This window comes from Camelus bactrianus, chromosome 9 (assembly GCF_048773025.1).
Source record: "Camelus bactrianus isolate YW-2024 breed Bactrian camel chromosome 9, ASM4877302v1, whole genome shotgun sequence".
Taxonomy (NCBI): Eukaryota; Metazoa; Chordata; class Mammalia; order Artiodactyla; family Camelidae; genus Camelus; species Camelus bactrianus.
The window spans coordinates 33,003,069-33,024,004 of NC_133547.1; the positions used below are offsets into that span (position 1 = coordinate 33,003,069).

At 38.5% G+C, this 20,936-nt stretch overlaps 2 protein-coding genes across 20 annotated transcripts in view; one reads left to right on the forward strand and one right to left on the reverse strand.

The window, feature by feature from the left end:
- FRRS1 (ferric chelate reductase 1) overlaps positions 1 to 20,936 on the reverse strand; it is a 342,186-nt gene that overhangs the window by 207,435 nt on the left and 113,815 nt on the right. For all 18 annotated transcript variants that reach the window (XR_012509148.1, XR_012509146.1, XR_012509147.1 and 15 more), the window contains one exon: positions 16,444 to 16,587. The gene's annotated coding sequence lies outside the window, so the exon portion shown is untranslated. The remainder of the gene's footprint in view (positions 1 to 16,443; positions 16,588 to 20,936) is intronic.
- The window catches only part of PALMD (palmdelphin), a 44,614-nt gene that overhangs the window by 7,048 nt on the left and 16,630 nt on the right, over positions 1 to 20,936 (forward strand). Inside the window, exons 1-3 of one of the 2 annotated variants that reach the window (XM_074370028.1) lie at positions 7,843 to 8,808; positions 8,890 to 8,970; positions 14,016 to 14,140. In XM_074370028.1, the coding sequence (XP_074226129.1) occupies positions 14,079 to 14,140 (62 nt within the window). In that variant the 5' untranslated portion in view covers positions 7,843 to 8,808; positions 8,890 to 8,970; positions 14,016 to 14,078. Of the gene's footprint in view, positions 1 to 7,842; positions 8,809 to 8,889; positions 8,971 to 14,015; positions 14,141 to 20,936 lie in introns of those variants that run through there. The other variant, XM_010950435.3, reaches the window with a different exon arrangement.

Sequence of the window (20,936 nt, forward strand, 5' to 3'; positions counted from 1 at the left end):
CAGGAAGCAAAGGACATCTCTTAAGCACAAGAATTCTGCAATTAATAACAGCACTATTCTTGCATAGCATTTAGGCTTTAAAAATAAAAACTTTCAAATTCATTATCTTATTTATCCAACAGTCCTAGGAGCATTTTCAGAAGCAGATGTTACCATATCCATTTTATACGTGAAAAACCTAAGACCAAGAAAAGTTGAGGGCTTAGTTAAATAGTAGCAAATGTCAGTCTCTGTTCATGACATCACTATGAATTCTAATAAACATCAAAACCATAAACCTCACCCTCATTCAGAACTTCCTCTGTTGTTCACTCTTAGCAGAGTTTGAAGTGGAGCAGAGAAGAATCTATGTAGGTGCTGCTTCCTGTCACCACATTTTTTAACCCAAACCAGTCCCTTCACGTCCTGCAGTCTCCTCTCCTCTCCCCCAGGCTGAGAGAGGTAGACGCAGGAAAGCAAAGAATGAGATGCCCTTTTAGAAGCATTTGTTATTGTTTTAACAGAGCTGGACCAGAATCATTTTTCAGAGCATCTCATATACTAAGGCTTCATTGCTTTCTCTCCATTCCATTTTCATTTCACAGTCTCTACCCTTTCAGCCAGCATTTCTTAAGGCAAAAACATTGCCACATCTCTCACAGCCTCCAACCCTGAGCTCACACACGAAAAAAACAAACCATATTGAACGAGTAAATGAATGAGTGGATACCATTAATCTGAAAGGAGGTAGAAAGCTAATGATTGTCTAGCCTGCTAACAGACTTTTTTTTTTACTGAAGACACGGCCAAGTTTACCATCACCCTTTGATTATTCAGGGGCTGGTTTTGTGTTTGTTGTTTAGCCTTGTTTTGTTTTGCCACTATTCATTAGAGCAAACAAGAAAGAGTAGACAAAAGAATAAAAAATAATACAAACTGGATTCCGTTTAGAGATCTGTCAGAATTTGTTGTAAGGCTGGGAAAGTAGACTAAAGTTACTGGATATATGAGGTTTAGAAAATGTGTGCTTTTTAATTCATCCCCTAAGTAGTAGCAACAACGACATCCAGTTCCTATGGCTAACTTAAGAATTAGCGTTTTTTCAAAGCTAAGTGCAGAAATAATCATAGAATCAAGAGAAGACAGGGATTTCTTTGTCCACAGTCCCATCTCCGTTATACTGTGCTCAAGCGATGCTCACCCAGGTTCTCCTGCACTTCCAATAGCGGGTGGTTATACCTCCCAAAATACCCTGTTCCATTTAAGGACAGCTCTCTGTGTTAAGAGATCCAGCATAAAGTGCCAGAATCGGGTTTGCTTTAACTTCCACCCAGTCATCATGACTCTGGCCACTGAAGCTAGACAACTCCATTTTCTTGATTTCAGCCATTCCTCACATCACAGTCTCGTTCTAGACACTCTTTTCAATGTCAGTGTCACTCTTACAACGTGGTGCTGAGAGCTGAACAGAACACTCTGGCCAGTAGAGAGCCCTCAGTGCTATCATTTCCCTTGTTTGGGGAATTGTGTTTCTAATGATATATTTGGGAAGTGATAAGGGGTGGTATAAAAAGTATCATCTTTGAAATTACAGAACATTAGGTTCAACACCAGTTCCAACACTGGACCAACCATATGGCCTGGGAAAGTTGATAAACTCTCTAGTACTCCAGTGTCTCTTAAGTTAAGGAAAGAATTAACCTGAAAGCTCAAAAGTCAGATACACAATGAATATACAAAATACAATAGCTTCTGAAAAATAATAATTGGTCAGAAAATGTAATGTGAGAGTATCCCATTCTTGACAGCTACAACATTTTTAAAAAACTGTTAAAACGTAAAAAAATCCTACTTAGGAAATGTGCAGAATTTATATAATGAAACTTTACTAAGCAATAAAATAGATGTGTCTGGGGGTAAAGTATGAACACAAAAAAGCTGTCATATATTTCCAAATTTATTTTAAGTTTAATGCAATTCCAGTCAAAATCCCTAAGGAGGCATTCTTATTCACTGCCAGTGGCAGCATGAAATTGCTAAAACAGGATAATTTGGCAATTGGTAAAAAGAAAACTAAAACCTGCTTGATCTTTTACCAAGAATTTCATTAACAAGTGAAGTTACACCAAAGAAAAATAAGGGATGCACACGAGGTGAACTCCTAAGATGTTTACAACATAACAGTCATTTCTTATAGCACAAAAGAAACAGCAAGTTCAATGTCCAAAAATGGGAATTAACTGAATAAACATAGTGCATATATATGTATATATTGCATACATATAATGGAATAATATTCAGCCATTAAAAATAACTTAAAATAAATATAGTGCATATATGTGTCTATGTGTAAATGGAATAATATGGAATATGTATATAATGGAATAACATATAGCCATTAAAAATAATTTAGAAGAAGACTAATGACATGGTATATCATTATGTTCATGATATATTAAAAGAAATAAGTCTAATAAATACTAAACATGTAACAAACAATTTTAATTTTATATGAACTATAATTATCACACAGATATAAAATCATATATAACAGTATCGAACTCTGATTATCTCTGGACAATGACAATTACTATTATGAGTTACTTTTAAAATCCCATCATGGTGTGTGCAGTTTTGGTTGGTTGGTTGGTTGGCTGGTTGGTAGATTTTTTTTTTGGTTTGGAGGGATAAAGAATTGTTTGAATTTTCAATTTAGCTTCTATTAGAATTTAACAAAATGAATCCAAAGTCCAACTGGAAAAATAAACTACTGCTACTAATCAAGACATTTTAGATAAAAGCAATAAATGAAAACTTGTCGAGTAAAATGTTAATTTATCTCATTGGTGCTATAGAGAATTAGTACCAAAGTCTGTAATTAAAGACACTATACAGATAACCCAGAACCAGACCCTAATATACATTTTTTAAAATGGTAAATGTTAAAAGTTAGTAAATGATAAAGTTAGTGAGTGAAACTAAAGTAAATCAATAGAAAAGAATTCTTCGGTAAAACTTCAGATTAGTTAAAATTTGGAGGAAAAAAATTAGATCCTCAGCATTTACAATAAATCAAAATAAATGTAGCTAGGTTTAGGAGGTTTTTGTTTTTTAACTCTTTAGAAAACTGGAGGAAAATACAGATGAACAATTACTGTATCTCTGATAGTAAAAGGTATTAAAAAATCAAAGCAATAGAAAAAAATCTTTTCAATGCTTGTAGAAACACCATAAACAAAATTTAAAGGCAAACAGAAAAAACTGTTTCCAACTCATATGGAAAACAAAAGGTTTCCTAACTCAAAGAGATCTTACAAATTATTAAGTAAATAATTAACAGGCTTTACTAAAAAATGACTATACATTAAAAACAGGCAATTAAAAACAATTAAATAGCCAAGAAAATTATAAACAATATTTGACAACACTAATCCCAGAAATCTCATTAGGACATCAAAATAAGACACTACTTTTGCTCTATTTACATTGTTAAAGGATCTTCTGTTCAAAATTAGTAAAAATGAGGCAACGGATACTGTTCTGTGAATATAAGTTAAAATACCTTTTCATTTAAGTCTTTTTAGCAATCTGCATCAAGAATGTTTGAAACATTGCTACCCCTTGACTAGGTGATTAAATTCTAGGGACCCATCCTGAGGAAATAACCAGACAAAAGTGGTCAAAACTTTACATACAAGAAACTTGATCACACACCTACTTATAACAGCCAAAGATTCAAACAATCTAAAAGGCAGAAATGAGACTGATTAAGCTAATTATGATATTCTGAATAAAATTCAACATTTTTATTAATAAAATGTTATTAATGAAAAATGCTCGTGACACAATATTAAGCGCAAAAGAAACATAAAACTCCTTGTGTGGTTTGCACACATGTGTGTAAGCATGCATATCTGTGGTTTGGGTTTATTGAAAAATGAGTGGCATAAAATGCACCGAAATGAAGACAATATTTCTAAAGCAGTGGGAGTATGGGGGATTTTTATATTTTTCTTTAAAGTTGTGTAGATTTTTCAAATGTTCTACAATTAACATATCCTATAGGTTTCACAGTTTACGTTTATTGATAGTAAAATTAATCATTAATTTGGATCCATCCTTCCTAAGAGACAAGATGTTTCACAGTCTTAACTTGGTCATCTTTTATTTCATTGGTTCCCAAACCTAGTTATTCACTAAAGTCACCTGGGGCAGTTTTTAGCAAAAAAATCTTCCAGCACACCCCTACTTCACCCTTGAGATTCTGATTCAGAAACTTACCTTAATATGTTGGTGTTTATTTGTTGATTGGGTTTAGACTTAGTTTTCTACCTCTTCTTACTGAACATTGGTTTAAAAAAAAAAAGTTAAGACAATCACTTTCAAATAAATATTACTTTCTGTTCACATTTACACACATCTCCAAAAGAATAAAATAAGAAATTTTGTCAAAAGTCATGTTAAAACCAAGATCTACTGAATTCCCATGATCTAGATATCCTCAGTTTTTTACCTACATAACAGGGATAAACATGGTTCCTACTGCATAAGCATTTGGGGGAAATTAAATTAATCGATACATTTAAGTGCTTTAAGTAGTTCCTGACACATTAAAAAGTTCTCAATAAATGTTAACTATTGTCACAACCATCATAATCTGAAACCTTTTGACTAACTGAATTGGCCCAATTCACCAAGTTCTATTATCAATAGTATCTGATTGATCCCAAAATAAATACGGATTCCCTTCCTCCAATACCCCATAAATGTAGGTGCTTCAAGAAGGCTCTGTCTTTAGATCGCCTTTACTTTTCACAAAAACGTCTCCTGGCCTCAAGCTATCCCTTCCAAAACTCGAGCATCTTTATCTCTAGCTCTGACTTCTCTTCTGATCTCTCTCCATCCAACGTTTCAACTACTTACCAGATAATGCCACCTGGTTGTTGAGAACCACCATCCAAACGTGATGCGGATCACCATCTTCCCTCCCTCTTTTTCCTCCTGAATTTCTTATTTCTATCAGTGGTTCTGCTGTCCTCTCAGTTACCTAGGTATAAAAGCCCATATATACTCCCAGTTCTTCCTCTCCTGAACTCATATATCATCAGTGGCCAAGTCCTGCTAATTTTAACTCCTTGGTATCTCTGACATCCACACCCCTCTGCTACCTCTTGTTCAAGCTCTCTTGATCTTATATATAAGTTGCAGCCTGATTATCCCCTTCAAGCTGTCCTCCTTCAATATCTACACAATCAGACTATAGTAAACTTCTTAAAACATGGTTTTAACTCTATCTTTCCTTTGCCTCTGAAAACCTTTCATTGCCCCCTATCTCAGTATATAAATAAATTCTAAACCCCCTGCCTCACCAGCATTCTCCCCTGAGGGTTTACCCTCATCTTGTTTTCTTATTTTACTTCCCACTAATCCCTGTATGACAACTTAGATTCCAGACTTGCTGTTTCAAATAACGTTCCAATTTTCTACTTCCAGGCCTTTGCTCACAATGAATGCTCGGCTTGACTGCCCTTTCTCTGCACTCTCCAGTCCCCCAGCGACTCCCCAGCACACTCTGTGTGGGCGCTACTTCAAAGCCTCTCCCAGCCACATCAGCAAGAAGCGACCACTCCCTGTTTTCCCTCCACTCTCACGTACCTCACTTGTGCCTTACTAACGACGTTTAGCACTTTATTTGTACAGTTCCTTGTACAAGTGATTTTCCTCTTTTAAGAGAATGTCAGTTCTTCGGTGAAGGTATCTACTTCTGAATAATTGTTAAACATTGCACAACTCCTAACATCACCTTGAATAGTATTTGTACAGAAGTCCCTGAGTATTAGATAAATTTAAAGTTAAATGACTCAGGATCAATCCTCCCTTCTTGACAGATTCAAGCATTTTAGAATATTAGCTAATTGTCCATCAATAATATCTGTAAAATACATTCCTACGTATTGTGCTAACTTTTAATAGTTATGTGATGGCAGTAATATCATTGAATCATAAATGGTCGTTAAAGCTTTAGAGTTGCAGAAGATAAATAAATTAATTTTTGAAATAATTAAGAGGTAGCCTTTTACAGAATTGGAATTTGTGGGTGTCAGCTTCTAAAATATTCCAAGTCAAACAGCTGAAAATCTAGGCAATTGTTCGTTGAACAAAAAGTCTTTGTTGGTTGAGCATTGAAGAACTGAACAGCCATCTAAGTTATTCATAATGGTTAACAATAATAAATATCTCATGTGCCAGATTACAACAGGTGTGTAGAGAGATGCTCAAGCTTCTGGAGAAATTCTGGGAAGCAGATGGCATTTCACATCTATTTCCTCCATGATAATTTGGGAAGGAATTAGCCAGCTATGGTAACTTTCGGTTGTGCTGGCATTAGAACTACATGTACAACTTAAGCTCGCCTTATAGTTTATTCTGCCTTAATGAAACAGAATTGTTGCCATACTGCTTTTCAGTAATGCTAATAGATCTTTATGAAATTTGGCAAAAGGATAATAATTTGCAGTTGGTGAATATCTTAGGAGGAAAAGCTACTCCTATCTTAAGAGTCACGCCTATAAAACATTATAAAATTACCTTCTTAACTACCTAGACTGATAGGAGAGAGGCATCGCATTACCTCCGAGTGACAAAACACTGGTATTCCTTAGCAACCCTTCTGTAAGCATCATGTTGCCAAAACACTTCAAACGCCTTGCCTCTACCCACAGCTTTTATTACCTCATTACTAACCCTGAGATGAACCAACCAGCCCAAACTGGCTATCGACAGGGGTGGGGAGGCGTCGCTGGGTCCAGCATCGCAGTTACACATACATAGCGTGCTCCTCTCTAGGGGCCATCCAGAGAGAGAGGGGTGGACAGTTACGCACCAGCACGCAGGGAAGTGAGAACGTGCTCCTTTCCGGTGAGGGGCCCCCCTCCTGTGCTAGCTGTGCAGGCACTGCCTCCAGGCCTCAGTGCTTCACAACGGGCAGGACAAGGAGGGAAGTCGGGAGAAGCCGAACTAACTTCCCACTCGGGAAAATGGTGTTGTGAACTGGCTAAGATCATGGAGGCTGAACTCAAATTGCCTGGGTTCAAATCCTGGCTCTGCCACTTACTAGAATAAGAACTTGGGTTGGTTAGTTAATCTCTCAAAACTTCTATTTCCTCTTCTGTAACATGAAAATTATTACAGTATCTGTTTGTTATCATGACTGTTAAGTGTAATGTTATTATATCTCTGTTGTTATGACAATGGAGTTAAATATTGCCCGTAAATTACTTACCAAATGTTTGGCACAATACATTTAAAACATTACTAATATTTGCTCAATAACAGTCCCTAGATATAGTGGAGAACCAACTCATGGTGATTTTCATAGTTTTTATTCCTAATGACCAGATTTCATCCAAAGAAAAAAGTAAATCTGAAGACCCATGATGGTTGCCCGGCTTTTTTTCTCCGGAAGAGCTGTTTATGAAATTTTAACAGTAATACTGATGAGGTCACGTGTGCTTCTTACAAAAAGAAACATGACATAAATTTGGACAGCAACATGTTGTTTCTCTTCAACAAATGTACCTGAACTGATACATCAAGAAGGAGTTTTTATCTTCAGAAGGAGTCACATCAGGGAACCGTGCACTTGTTTCAATAATGCTGCCAAATATCTTTGGAACTCTTCTTTCTAAATTACCTTCTGAGCCTGCTTCAAATTCTTTATGATGTCTTCATTGGCAACAACGTTTACCTTTGGAAGTTTTCAACTTTGAAAGCAGATTTCAGATCAACTTTTATAAATAAGATGGAGGAGAATGTCACCTTTGGTCAAAAATCAGGAAATAAGGTCTTTTTTGTATAGCTTGTAAAACATCTCAAACAATTCCAGACAGAGTTTCTAGAACATTTCAGACCAATGGAACCATTATCAGAATTAGTGTGTTGCTTTCCATGTGACTAACAGGTTATATGTTTATTTATTTAATTTTATCAAACAAATACATAGAGAGCACTATACGCCAAGCACTGTTCTAGGAACTTTTGCGTATGTTAGCTCATTTAATGCTCACATCTTATGAGGTGGATGTCTTATTACCCCTATTTTACAGATGAGGAAATTGAGGAACGAAGTTAAGGATTTTGCCCCAGGACAGAGAGCTAGCAAATGGCAGAGCCAAAAACTGAAACCAGGCTATTCAGTATACAGGCTATATTTTCTAAAAAAAAAAAAGTACCATGTCTGTGCACTAACAGTTACGCTGTCTTGGTTTTATAAAGTATTGCAACTGAAACTTAGTGAAAGATACTATATTTATTCATGATTTTTTTTAGACCTCCGCTAGAAGTCCCCTTAGTGTTAACATGCATTATCTAGTCCCTTTTTCTCTCTCTATTCCCATAACAAGGTGTCCAGGAGGAAACGGTCCCACTTTCTACCCTCCCAGTGTTCTAAGGCTCCGTAGTCCGCCCTGTTTTCCACCATAAGCAGACCTTTCCCCTAGCAGTTTCTTCAGCCTTGTGCCAGGAACAGTCTCTCTCCTCACAATGTTTCCTCATGCCTATTTCAAAACTTCCTCCTTAAAAGTCACGTTTTCCATTGCAGCACTCAGTAGCTCAGTCTTGCTAGGCTTAATGGGGAAGATAGAAAAACTGAGGGGGTTGGGGGAGGAAAGACATTAAAATATTTTTAAGCTGCCTTTGAAAAAGCACCTTCTATCAGTTTCCATCAGTGAAGCGCTTTGAATGCCTCCCTTTGCTCCTCTTTGCTTTGAAATAGAAGTTTCATAGCAGCTTCGTACCAATGGCAAGAGCACACCACTGGCCAGCCATTTGGTAATGACAGTATCCCCAAGGAGATATACGTAAGCCAACTGAAAAAAGTAGATTATGCTGGAACATTTTTTTTTATTTCAGGATAAAAGAAAAATACAGGAAGAAATCTCACAGAAACGTCTGAAAATAGAGGAAGACAAGCTAAAGCACCAGCATTTGAAGGTAACTGATGACTTTAATTTCATTTCTATGACTTTGCATTCAAATGTTCCAATTGGACTCAAACTTCAATAGTAAAGTTGCTTTAGGAAGGAAAAAATTCCAACATAGTTATACTAACACCCCAGTAATTACAGGGGAGGCCAACAAGCTAGTAATATTTGCATATGAGATTAATTCCTTCTGGCAAATATGTGGAAAGTTGAAAATATGGTTTTATTACTTTCAGCCTTTATTACTGAATTTCCTCATTTTCTTGGGCAACCTTGAGAATTCAGCCTTAATAATTTGGCCCTGAACACAGTCTTGCTTAACATCCCTTGGGGGTGGACCCAGCTAAGAAGTTCCTTTTGAAATCAGTGAAAGGCCTGCCTGTCCCCAGGGGGTACAGAACAGACACCGCCAGGCCTGCTGAAGGATGCACGTATGTAAAAGCTCAGCGCGATGAATCCAATGCTGTTTGAGTGTGGTTCAAGGTTCTGTTTTATTTTGTTTTGACAGAACATGAGATCATAACCAAAAATAAACTTTCATTTTAAACTCAGACTTTACGTCTTCCATGGGTGTGGTCATTTTGTAATTAAAGCACGTCGAGTCTCAACATTTTATTGCACAGCTTTGTCACAGGATGCAACCAGATGACAAACAGGAGCTCCTGTGAACGGGCCCAGGCAGGAAACTATTTATCTGGCAGGGCTTCTATCAATAGATATACTACATCCCTCAGTGAAACAATGCCACACACTCGTGGGGTCTGCAGTCTTTTGGGAAACTTGCCAAATTCAGCTAAACCTGTCTTTTTTAATGGATTAAGTATCGGCCTCTGAAAAGAAGCGTAATTTAAGTGCAAATTAGTGCCAGTTTTCTGGATTCTGTTTGCTTCTTTGCTCCTATACAAACTGACATTTCCAGTGCTTGATGGATAATTTCAAAGCATAGCTAACCTGCTATCCTTATAAGAAATGCAGTGTGTACTCCCAGTTCCTAACTCCAAAATCAGTGCTTTTTCTCTCAGTCTCTCATTCTCTCTCTCTCTCTCTCTCTCTCTCTCTCTCTCTCTCTCTCTCTCTCTCACACACACACACACACACACACACACACACATGCAATTTGCACACAATTCGGGTCTCACAGTGAACTAATTACTGCTTCTGAGTAATTGCTATCTTTGCAGAATAGGCAGCCAGGTAACAGCAGAGCTCACAGTAGAAAAGGTTTACACATCCCCTCAGTTCATTCCAAGAAGGTTCACATAGGAAAACTCTGACGCACTGAGAGGTCCATTTCCGAGGTGACATCTCATTTCAATACTTAACAAAAAAGTCCAAAAAGTGAAATTCCCTGTAGGTTTGATTTCTGGAACCCAGGAGACCTCTTCTGATCCGACCCAGTCAAAACACGTATCACGCTTTGGGCTGCGGTAGACAGTCGTGCAGACGGCACACTGTGTGAAGACACCTGAGGGGGTGGGGTGTGTGTGGAAATCTTGCCCATACGCCCTCGAAACCATGCACCCTGGCACAGGGCTGCTTCTGTCTGGAGGACAGTTTCTTTCTCTCTGCAGACAAGTGCTGACACCTTCCCAAGCTGTGCGCTGACCCGAGGGGTAGCAGTGGGGAACCACACCCTTTCCTTATCTGCATATTAGTGCCTTAGGGATTAGCCATGGCTCTGAGAGCTGGGGCCCCTCTGCTGGCCACCTAGCCGGGAAGTTCAAGGTCAAATCAATAATTAGGACAAGTTAAATGATCATTGTTTCAATTTAAACATAAGTATAAGCAGTAATTCTTTAACCTGGAGTGGTCAAAAAAGGTTCTGTTAAAGGTGTGGGACTTGACCTAAGTCTTCACGGGTAAACAGAAGTTATATAGCTGTACGTGGGGCCTTTCAGTCAATATACATCTATTAAGCACCAACTATGTGCAAGGTACCAAGCTGGACATTAAGAATATAAAACAAGTTTGGTCTGTGCCCTTAAAATGGTAACTGACACATACACTTATCGTGACATTTATACTGGGATGAACACAATACAGGGGCATCAGCTGCAAAGGGGACACAGAGGAAAGAGCAGCTGTTTCAGTGGAGTACATCCTTCCAAGTTCTGCAGAAGATGACTGGCTATTCCAAACAGCAGCTAGGCCTAATTCCAAAATAGGGTTCAAAAATGTGCAGAAGTATTTTTAAAATTGATTGCAAAATACGTTCACCATGTCAAAAAAAGCTCTGCTGGCTTCTGCAATTACTGGTCTTTCTTTTATTTTCTTCTTCATCCATTTGTCACCATTCCAGTGACTAGCCCCACCACTTTCCCAACTGCAACTTCAAGCAATATGAAGACAAACATTTATAAAGTGCTCCTTCTGTATCATCAGTACACAGCACACACACTTCAAAATAGTTGTGGTAATCCACTCTAATATTCTTCAGCTCCAGAACCTGACGTTCATACCAATGACATCCTGGAAAGGGGGTTTCCAGGGCTATTATCCACGTCCTCACATTCAAACATCTCTGCAGCTTGGGCACTGTGGCTCTTCTGGCCTAGTATCATGATCACCACCTGATCACCACCCAATGCCAACCAAGAAACACAAAGTATACTCAACCTAGAAAACTTGTCTTTTCTGGAAGTCCATTTAAATCATGGTATGAAAAACTAGTTCACTCCTAAAGTCGCTCATAACTGTTGCATAGAATATAGACATGCTTCAGGAAAACCTGCCCAAAGCCCTCCTACCTGCCTGTCACCTACATTTCATTTAGTTAATATGGCTTCTGATTCTGAATGTCATTGTTGTGAAATAGATTTTATTCTATTCATCAGCCTCAAGGACTAAAGCATAAGTCTAAACTGTGACGTAAAAGCAAAATAACTGTGTTTTCGTTACCACAATATGTGATTGTACCGTATCATTTTGACTGCACATCCAAATTACATATTTTATATTTAGATGCAAAGAGTTCTCTGCTGGAGCTAAAAGACAATTCATGAATTATGAACAAAGTTTATAAGGCTAAAATTAAAATTATTCTTACTCCTAACCAAACTGAGAACCAAGAATGTAGTCCCAAGACACCCTAATCATGCCATGAGAACCATTCTCCACCTTCTGCAAGCCAGCATCATAAGACCGTCCTATCTGAGTTGTTCCTTATAGTGATACGGATGTAACTGACTGAAACTATCCTTGGAGGTTGTTTGTAAAGACTGTAATTTACTTTGATAGTTGTCATCTGTCTTCTTTACTGTGCATTAGCTATCACCATAGTCCATCAAATAAAAATAAACTAAAATCAAGGGAGCTTCTTAAATGCCGATGTACTCAGATTTTCTTGGCATCTTATCAGGAGATAAATCTTGACCTTTATTAATAATATTTATTGTGTCTGTGGGAACCCCTTTTACAAACAACTAAACAGCTATAATTAAGGGAAAACATAACATTGGACTAAAGAATCTCTTGCAGCTGCCAACTGGAATAATAAAACTGCTCTTATGATGTGTGTTGGCCACATGCAATTGCTTGAAACTCTGAAAAAGCCAACACAAATATGATGATTGGGGGTGAGGCTATCACTGACTTAATCTTGTGGTTTTCAAACTGTGTCCTGTGCATCTGCAGGCTTCGAAGACCCCTCACTGGTTCAACTAGAGCAGGCCATCTTTCATTTATTCGACAAGTTATTCCATGTAATACATACATTCCATATAGTCTTCATTTGTGACAGTATAATATTTTTTAATGATTTGAAAACCATTGCCTTAGTTTAACTGAACTTCCTTTGGTAAATATCTAGCCCAATCAAACTTATTTAAATTTATTTTAAATTCAGAGATATTTATATTTCAGTTGAATTAATTCCAGCATGCTTTTAACAAAAAAAAAGACAAAAATTCTTACTTGCTTTCATTTTAATCATGAGGTTAGAGAAAGAAGTCCCAGAAAAATAAAGTTCCCATTCTTCTCTCCCCACCATTTTAGATATAGTAAATTGCCAGTGAATAATTATGGAACAAATAATTTACAAAGGTCGTATTAGATATATAGTGACAGCATTTTCCTCCAGGAAGGAAAGGAGAAACTCAAACTCTTTGAAAATAATATCTAACAGTTTTTACTTGAGACACGGACAGGATGCTAACCACAGCCTCTCCAAATTTTCAGGTCCTTATCATTTGCTTTGTCTTCTTAGGCTCAAGTCCAGGAATGTAACTCATTCATGCAAATTCAGGGGGATTTTTTTTTTCCATATGATGAAACATAAATCTTTTTTTGTTTTGTTTTGTCAAAGTTGACCGAAATTCAACTCAGCAGTATTTAGACAGATCAGGGAATTTTCTGCATTGTTGAGACAAGTAGGGGGGCTGAACTTAAAGGATATCTAGAACCAGGGAGGCTCTCAGAAGAAAGAAGGGGTACTGAGTAGGCAAACCCATATCAACCACACATCCTAAGACCATCATGAACTAAAGACACAATAGCAGTCTCTTGTTTTGCCCACCATTCCAACTAATCCCACAAAAGTTGGTGGGCTTTTTTTTGGGGGGGGGAGTGGCCACTGTAGACTGTCACTGGGATGAACATCAAACGACTTCAAGGAGCTTGTTACTTTGACACAAGATATACACCCATCAACCCAACAAGTAACAGTAAAGCATCACCATGATGAGGTCCCTACATGACTGCTAAACATCCAGTATGTGTAAACACACACGGCTGTGTGAGCCTGAGGAAAGAGTTCTGTGAGGGGAGGTCGGGCTGTGGGGCGGATGCAGGGGGAGGACAGAGATCTTCACAGAGAAGGAGGACCTGAATTAGACCTTAGAATATACGTAGGATTCAGATCTATAAAAACTGGCTTGAGAAAGGGCTCAAGAAGGGTGCAGAGCAGGAAGCCATCAGAGTTATTCAGGCAAGGCAATGAGGGAAAACAGCTTCTCCTTAATACCTCCACCACTGAAATTCACAAGATTTGAAAGCAGTCAGAGGTTTTGGAATTGCTGATCAATTTAAGAACATCTCTTTATGTTTCCTGATCATCAGAAAAAGGCCTTGAGGGAGAAATGGCTTCTAGACGGAATCAGCACCGGAAAAGAACAGGAAGAGATGAAGAAGCAAAACCAGCAAGACCAGCACCAGATCCAGGTTCTAGAGCAAAGCATCCTCAGGTAAGGCCCTCACTGAGACACTCCGCAACTGTCTTTATTTTGACTCTGACCCACTTTGAATGTATAAGAGCCATTCTCCTTTTTAGAGGCACAATCAGATTTTCCATTTAGATTTCTAACAAAGACTAAGGAAACACACCAGAAAATAACAAGAGAAATTTTTCTGTAAATGTCCCCTACTCATAGCAACACAGGATTTATTTTTTCAATACATAAGGTGACTTACCCAGAGCTCTCTGGGCCCATTGCCTCACCTACAAAATGGTAGTAACAGTATCTGTCTTTTAGAGTTGCTGAGCAGCTTAAAACTGCATGTCCTAACCTCCTAGCACTACCTGGCACCTGGCCAAAGATCAGAAAACAGCTCTTCACAGCCCCAACCTCTACGCTCACCTTAGGACAGGTGACAGTTCTACGGGTGTGTGCACACTGTCCCTCCATCACACCTCTTCCCAGACCCTCCCCAGCCACAGCCGCAGGATTTCGAAAGAGAAGACACTACACGACTCGTTCACTATCGTTTTTCTCTTCCGCTGCCTGGATTGTTCAGTCGCAAGGGTTGACTTCACTTCTTGACGTCCTTCCCTGCCCATCAGACACAATGAAACAGAGTCAGCAACTTCCATGACATGCAATGGTTTTAGATCGCCTTGGCTTAAAATGAGGTGATGGGCATAAAAAAAACTGGAAAACTCAAATGTAAGATGGGATTATTAATACTTTCGCTCAGTGTAGGTAGCATGGGAGACAGAGATATGAGAAATGTCAGAATCATTTTCTAACCTACACATGGAAAAAAAGACGGAACATTGTTTGGTCTAATAATGACAATAATTTAAAGCCTACCTGTCTTTGAAATATGGGTAACTTCCAAAACCTCGCTCACTGCAAATCTGTTATCTTTAGTGAGGACTACAGGAAAGACCTGGAAGATAAAACTATCCGGTAGTTGTGGTATGGCCGCATTTTGTCCATACTCTCCACACTATACAAACAGATTGCATCAAGCCTGAAATGGACAACATGGGGAAAAAAACCTTCTTTTTTTTAACTGATTTTTATTTCACTTGCTTCATTTCATACACTTGTATATTTAATAGCTAAAAATCACTAACCACTCATTCTTATTTGGATGTTTTTTTAAATTAACAATTCTTAAAAAGTTACCACTGAGATGTTTACATTTATAAGCCCCTCAGTTGTTTGTTCAAAGATATCAACTACTTCTGAATGGCAGATAACAAATATTTTTAAAATAACTCAATAAATCAACTAAACCGTTTGGAAACTTTGATTCTTTGTAAGTCATCCCTTAGCAAGAGCTTCCTGACAAAGTCTGGCTTAGCCAGTGATTGCCTTCCTCATTCCTCCACACACAATCCTTGTCTCTTAAGGAGTCCTGAATTAATCCCTGTAAACCCTGGCCCTGCACAGACACCACCTTGCTTCCTCTCAGAGCCCCTCCTTTGGAGTCTTTCCACATACCAAGACCTTAGAACTTCCTCTCATCTGATGGCAACTGAAGTGGTTACATTTAGTCAAACTCCATTAACGAGCTTAGGCCGCTCTGAGTCATCCCAGAGAAGGTACTAGGACTCTAGCGATGGCCTTGCCTGAGTGCTCTGAGAAGCACACGAGCATCTAGTAGTTCTGGTGCTTGCCCAGTTAGGGCTCCTATCTGACCAAAAAAAAGAGGAAAAGAGAAGAAGGGAAAAGAAGGAAGAGGAAGAGGAGGAGAAGGAGGAGGAGGAAAACATTTTCGGAGCCGTAATACATAGCAGGCACTTCACATACATCATCCCATTTAATCTTCATAACCCTGTGAGGCAGGTGTTACGATCTTCATTTTTTGCAGAGAGATTAAAAAATTCACACACTTAGGAAGTGGCAGATCAGAGACTATCTCATTTCACTGTCCTGTGCAGCCTATAAAATAATGGCACACAGCAACCTCTATGGACTGAAAAGGCATCATCTCTTATAGGAAGCCTTTGTAGCATAGTGTGTTCCTTGGTTCTCCTTTCTCCACACAGCTCCTACCACACACAAGACCTTCTTACATGTCCCATTAATGTCTTTGTTAAATTACCAATTAAATGTCTGTTCGTTACCCAGTTTCTGGTGTCTCACTATGACTTTATTTTAGATCTTAAGGATGTCATTAACCCATCAGTGCTCCCTTATTAAAACCAAATAATTTTAATTCCCATATATAAATAATAATAGCAGTAATGGTTCATTTTTAAATGACCTTGTGCAATTTACAAAGCACTTGCAACTCCATTAAGTCATTTAATACTCACAGCAATCCTGGAAAGAAAGCGTCGATACCTCCATTTCATAGATGAGGAAATAGGCTGAGAGAGGATAAGAGACTTCATTAAGGTCGCAGAGCCAGTAAAGGACAGACATGGGTCTCAAGGCAAGTCAGGTTCAGTGCTCTCCAGCTGTAAAATTAAAAGAGAGCTGTAGGTTTAAATGCTCTGGAAATGGTAATAGACTTAACACCTAAGAGCAAACTGCTTTGTTTAAGGAATAGTCCTAAAAAGATGTATTTGCAAAGAGTTCACAAAGAATTTGCAATCTTGTGACCCATCAAGGCATGTTTATCTTGTTTAAAATGTGCAGGGAACAGAACGTTCTAAAGCAACATATGGAGACATAAAATATCTGTGCCTTGTCTGTATTAAGCAGCGTCCAGTAGCGCCCAGCATTATAGAAGTCACATTGCCAAAGCAGCTTTACCTGATAACTGGACATTTTCTTCTCAGATATTTCTAAAGCTGCTAAATAATCAGGTGCACGCTTTTAAATTCAATCTTTCTCAGAAACAACTACCCACAGGACTTAAAAGCTTTCATTGGCAGCTAAATACAGTACATTGTCCTGTAAGCTCGGAATGGCAACCAAGCCAACTGACAAGGCTGAACTAGGCAGCGCCACCCTCCTTCCCTAAGCAGAGAAAGTAGCCCAGTCCCTGACTGGGATTTATCTCCGGTGCCTGCTCAAGGGTAACATTTGCCTCTTAGCTAGACGACAAGATTTTAATAGGAGCGTCAGAGTAGAAACGTCGCTATAACTGCAGGTTCTGTGGCAGGGCCAGACTGCCCATGGAGTTTGCATGCCTTCTACTTCCACAGCTTCGTGAGGTGAACTGAAGGAGCATGGCCTTTGGCACTCAAATCCCTGTTCTGCTGACCACAGTACATAAGCCTGGCTGTGTTCTTTCACCTCTTTGGGCCTCACCTTCCTTGTCTGTAATAGTGGGACCATCATAGCCACTTCACAGGGCTGCGATGAGTGACGGTCCATGGCCGTGTCCATGTGACGCATGGTCGGTGTTCAGAAAACATTAGATTCTATTTCTTATTAGGAGTCAAAAATTATTAAAAGAAGGACACTGCCTGGAGCTTCATCTGGGGATCTTCATCTTTTGGCCAAGACCTCTCATTTCATTATGCTCATTCAAAGAATCTTTTTCTTTGAGTAATCTGCAGTTATCACCCAATTAAGCTTCTTTCCATTTGGAAGTAACTGATGGGTTTCCTTTATGGCCTGAAGACTAAAATGTTAATAATAGGAGTTAATTTTTACAGAGCATTTGCTGAAGACCAGGCACTGTATTAACCCTTCATATATATTATTTCATTGAAGTCTCACAACCATCTTATGAAATAGATAACATTCAGGCGAGAAAACTGACATTTATAGAGGCTAACTTGCTTCATGCATACAGCTAAAAAATTAAGAGCCAAAATTTAAAATCAAATTAAAGTCCTAATCTTAAAAATAAATTGTGCCTCAGATCCTGCAGAAAAATCTTACAGAAGTTAAATGCCATCCTTTCACAGCATTTTTAATTCCCAATCCATGCTATGATATCACTCTTTTTTTCACTCCTATATACATTATTTATATAGATATTCATGTGACTCTTTAGCATATTAAAAACACTCAGAGGTTCCCTGACTCACCCGTAAACTTTAAGTAAAGTATGTCTGCATGTTTATCCTCTCATTTATTTCCGAGAGAGGCAACATTTCAGAAAATAAGTGCGTTTCCATGGTTTTTGTCTCTGAGTCACATTCTTAGCTTTAGAACAATATTAGTGAGTATTTTGCCTGGTGCCCAGATTAATACCTTAGGAGGAAATGCTCTCAGGAGGAAAACTATATTGAACATCCTCTGAATCACTTTGCTCAAGTTAGAGTTTCAGTTTGCCTCCCAGATGAGCCCTACTCTTAGTCTGACTACAGAAACATTTTCTTCCAGATTGTAGGCATGGGTGCAAAACCAGCATTGACTCAGTTCAAACATCCATGTACCCAAATGTATAGGCAGCCCTAGAAATCCTGTTCTGTCACTTCTGTTGCTTTTCTCTATCCAATACTTATACCCAAAAGACACCCCAAGCACCCTAAGAAGTGTCCAAAGGAGCTACATCATTCACATGCTAGGTTCCTCTTTCCTGTCCAGCTACCCTGCGGTTCTCCATGACTCCCTCTGCCAAACTGCCTTGCATTAAGCTCCCGTCCAGACACTTGCTACTTTTTGAACTGTGCCCAAAGACCTGACTTCAGTTGGAGCACACAGAGCACTTGACAGAAATGTCATAAGCATAAAATGCAAAAGATTAACTGCCAAGGAGAATGATGCAAATACACTGCATTCCCTTTGAGAAGGATTATCTACTTATGATTAAATGTTCTCCAGTAAGAATTTTTTTTAATATTCCAAATTACCCTTCTGACCTTCTGCCTTTCTTTAATGAACTTGCATTTGTCTCCAAATAGTCAGAAACTGCCTTCCACATATGGCTCTGATGGGAAGGTACAGGTGAAACACTGGATCTCTGTGTAATTATATGTCATCACAAAAGCTGGAGAGTGGGCTGTTATAGCAACAGCAGTCATCCCACATCACTTAAGGGAAATTCCTCCACAAATGGAGATGGCTAATAGAAAATGCATTCTACTCAATATCATGTAACGCAATAATCTACTCAGTTAACTCAAAAGATAGCAGGCAAGATTCTGTTTCCAAAAGGAACCCAAAGCAATGATATAGGAATATAAAGGTTAAATGACTTTGTTACTGGTCACCGTTTATCCAAGCTTAGCTGATTATTATTTCTGTCCAAGTTTAACCCCTACTTAATGTTCTGATCTACCTGTACAAGCCAGTTGTACCTTAGTGAGACTAGTGTCTCATCAAACACAGTGATACACGCTGCATGAAACATATCACATTCTAAATGTTTCTGCTTTCCTGCTCTGACCCACTCAGCCACATACATCTAGCAACACATTGCAGGGAGATAGACAAGCTGCTCTTCTGTGACAATATAAGAGAGAAGAGGAAGGGGGAAAAAGAAAAAAGGAGAGAAAAACACTATTTGTTTCTTCGTGAATTTGCTGTTGCCTGGAAACACTTAAGAAATGATTCTCAGGCAATTATTTGAGTCAAAATCATTCTGAGCATGTTTTCCACTCCCCATATTTGACTAATTGGCTTACCAGATTTGTAATAGTTCATCTGTTGTTGTTTTTAATTTCCCAGATATTCTGACTATTTTTAATTTAGAAGCCTTTTTAATTTAACAAAAGGAGCTAAGTTAACCAAATTTCCATCAAAAAAGGGAAGAAATCTATCTCCCCCACAAAAAAATAAAGTACGATGCCTAGCACATAGTAGGAATACCCGTGACTACATAGCTTAATATGTGAATGAATGATGGATGGATGGATGGATGGATGGATGGACTTGAAAATACCATGGATTTAAGGAGAAGCTGAAGATAAGACAATGAATTGAATGTTAATAAACTAAAAGGGAAAGCCTCGAATTTCTTTTAAAAATAAAAAAGAATAAACACACCCAACTGTCCTGAGTCAACGGCAAAGTTATGTGACAGTAATACGCCCCTGGTTTCAGAGGCAGTTGTTGATGGCATGTTTTAGCATCTCGCCATCACTTCCCTTTTCACCTTTCCCCCTTCCTCGTATGCTCTTTTATTTCCTTATCCCCACCTCCCAGCATTCTCCCTTGTTCAGACCTGCCAATCTCATTTACATGTGAGTAGAAATAAGAATTAAACGGTTACCTAGAATAAACACTTGCCCACCACAATGGGAGGCTAAAAAAGTAGATTAGAATAATAACCTCCAAGAGTCCTTCCTTCACTCTCCTGCAATTCAGGAAAAACAATTACCGTTTATGGAGTAAATATTATGTACTAAGCATTATTCTGAGAATGACAATTCCCTGAGGGAAGTCTAATTAGCCTCGTTCTACACATAAGGACACTAAAGCACAGAAGGCTATAAACCTTTTAACAACTGGCCCATAAATCACACGCAGATCTCTCTGACTCCACACCCTTTCCATCATGCTTCACCCTGCCTGTTCTTGATTTATTTTAACAAACGTTTATTAAGGACCCGCCACATATAAGTCTTTGTTTCTCGAGAGGAGATTCAAGAATCATAAACTCCTCAGAGCAAATTTTTATTTGTGTTTACCTCTCTTTAGATCCTTTAACTTTTCAAAGTGCTTTAACATTACGTATCTCATTAAACACCATATTCAGTGACTCGAAACACAAATTTAAGGCCATGAACAGGGATGTCATAGGTCTTTGGCTAAACTGACATGATTTAAGAAGGAAAAACAAGCAACTGAACAATCCATAAAGTGGGAGGAGAGTTAGTGTCAGTGATCCATCCTCCAGGCGGTGGTCATGAAGAAAGAATGTTCAGAAGCAGAGACTCATTGTGTTAGAGAAAGGGTCTGTGCT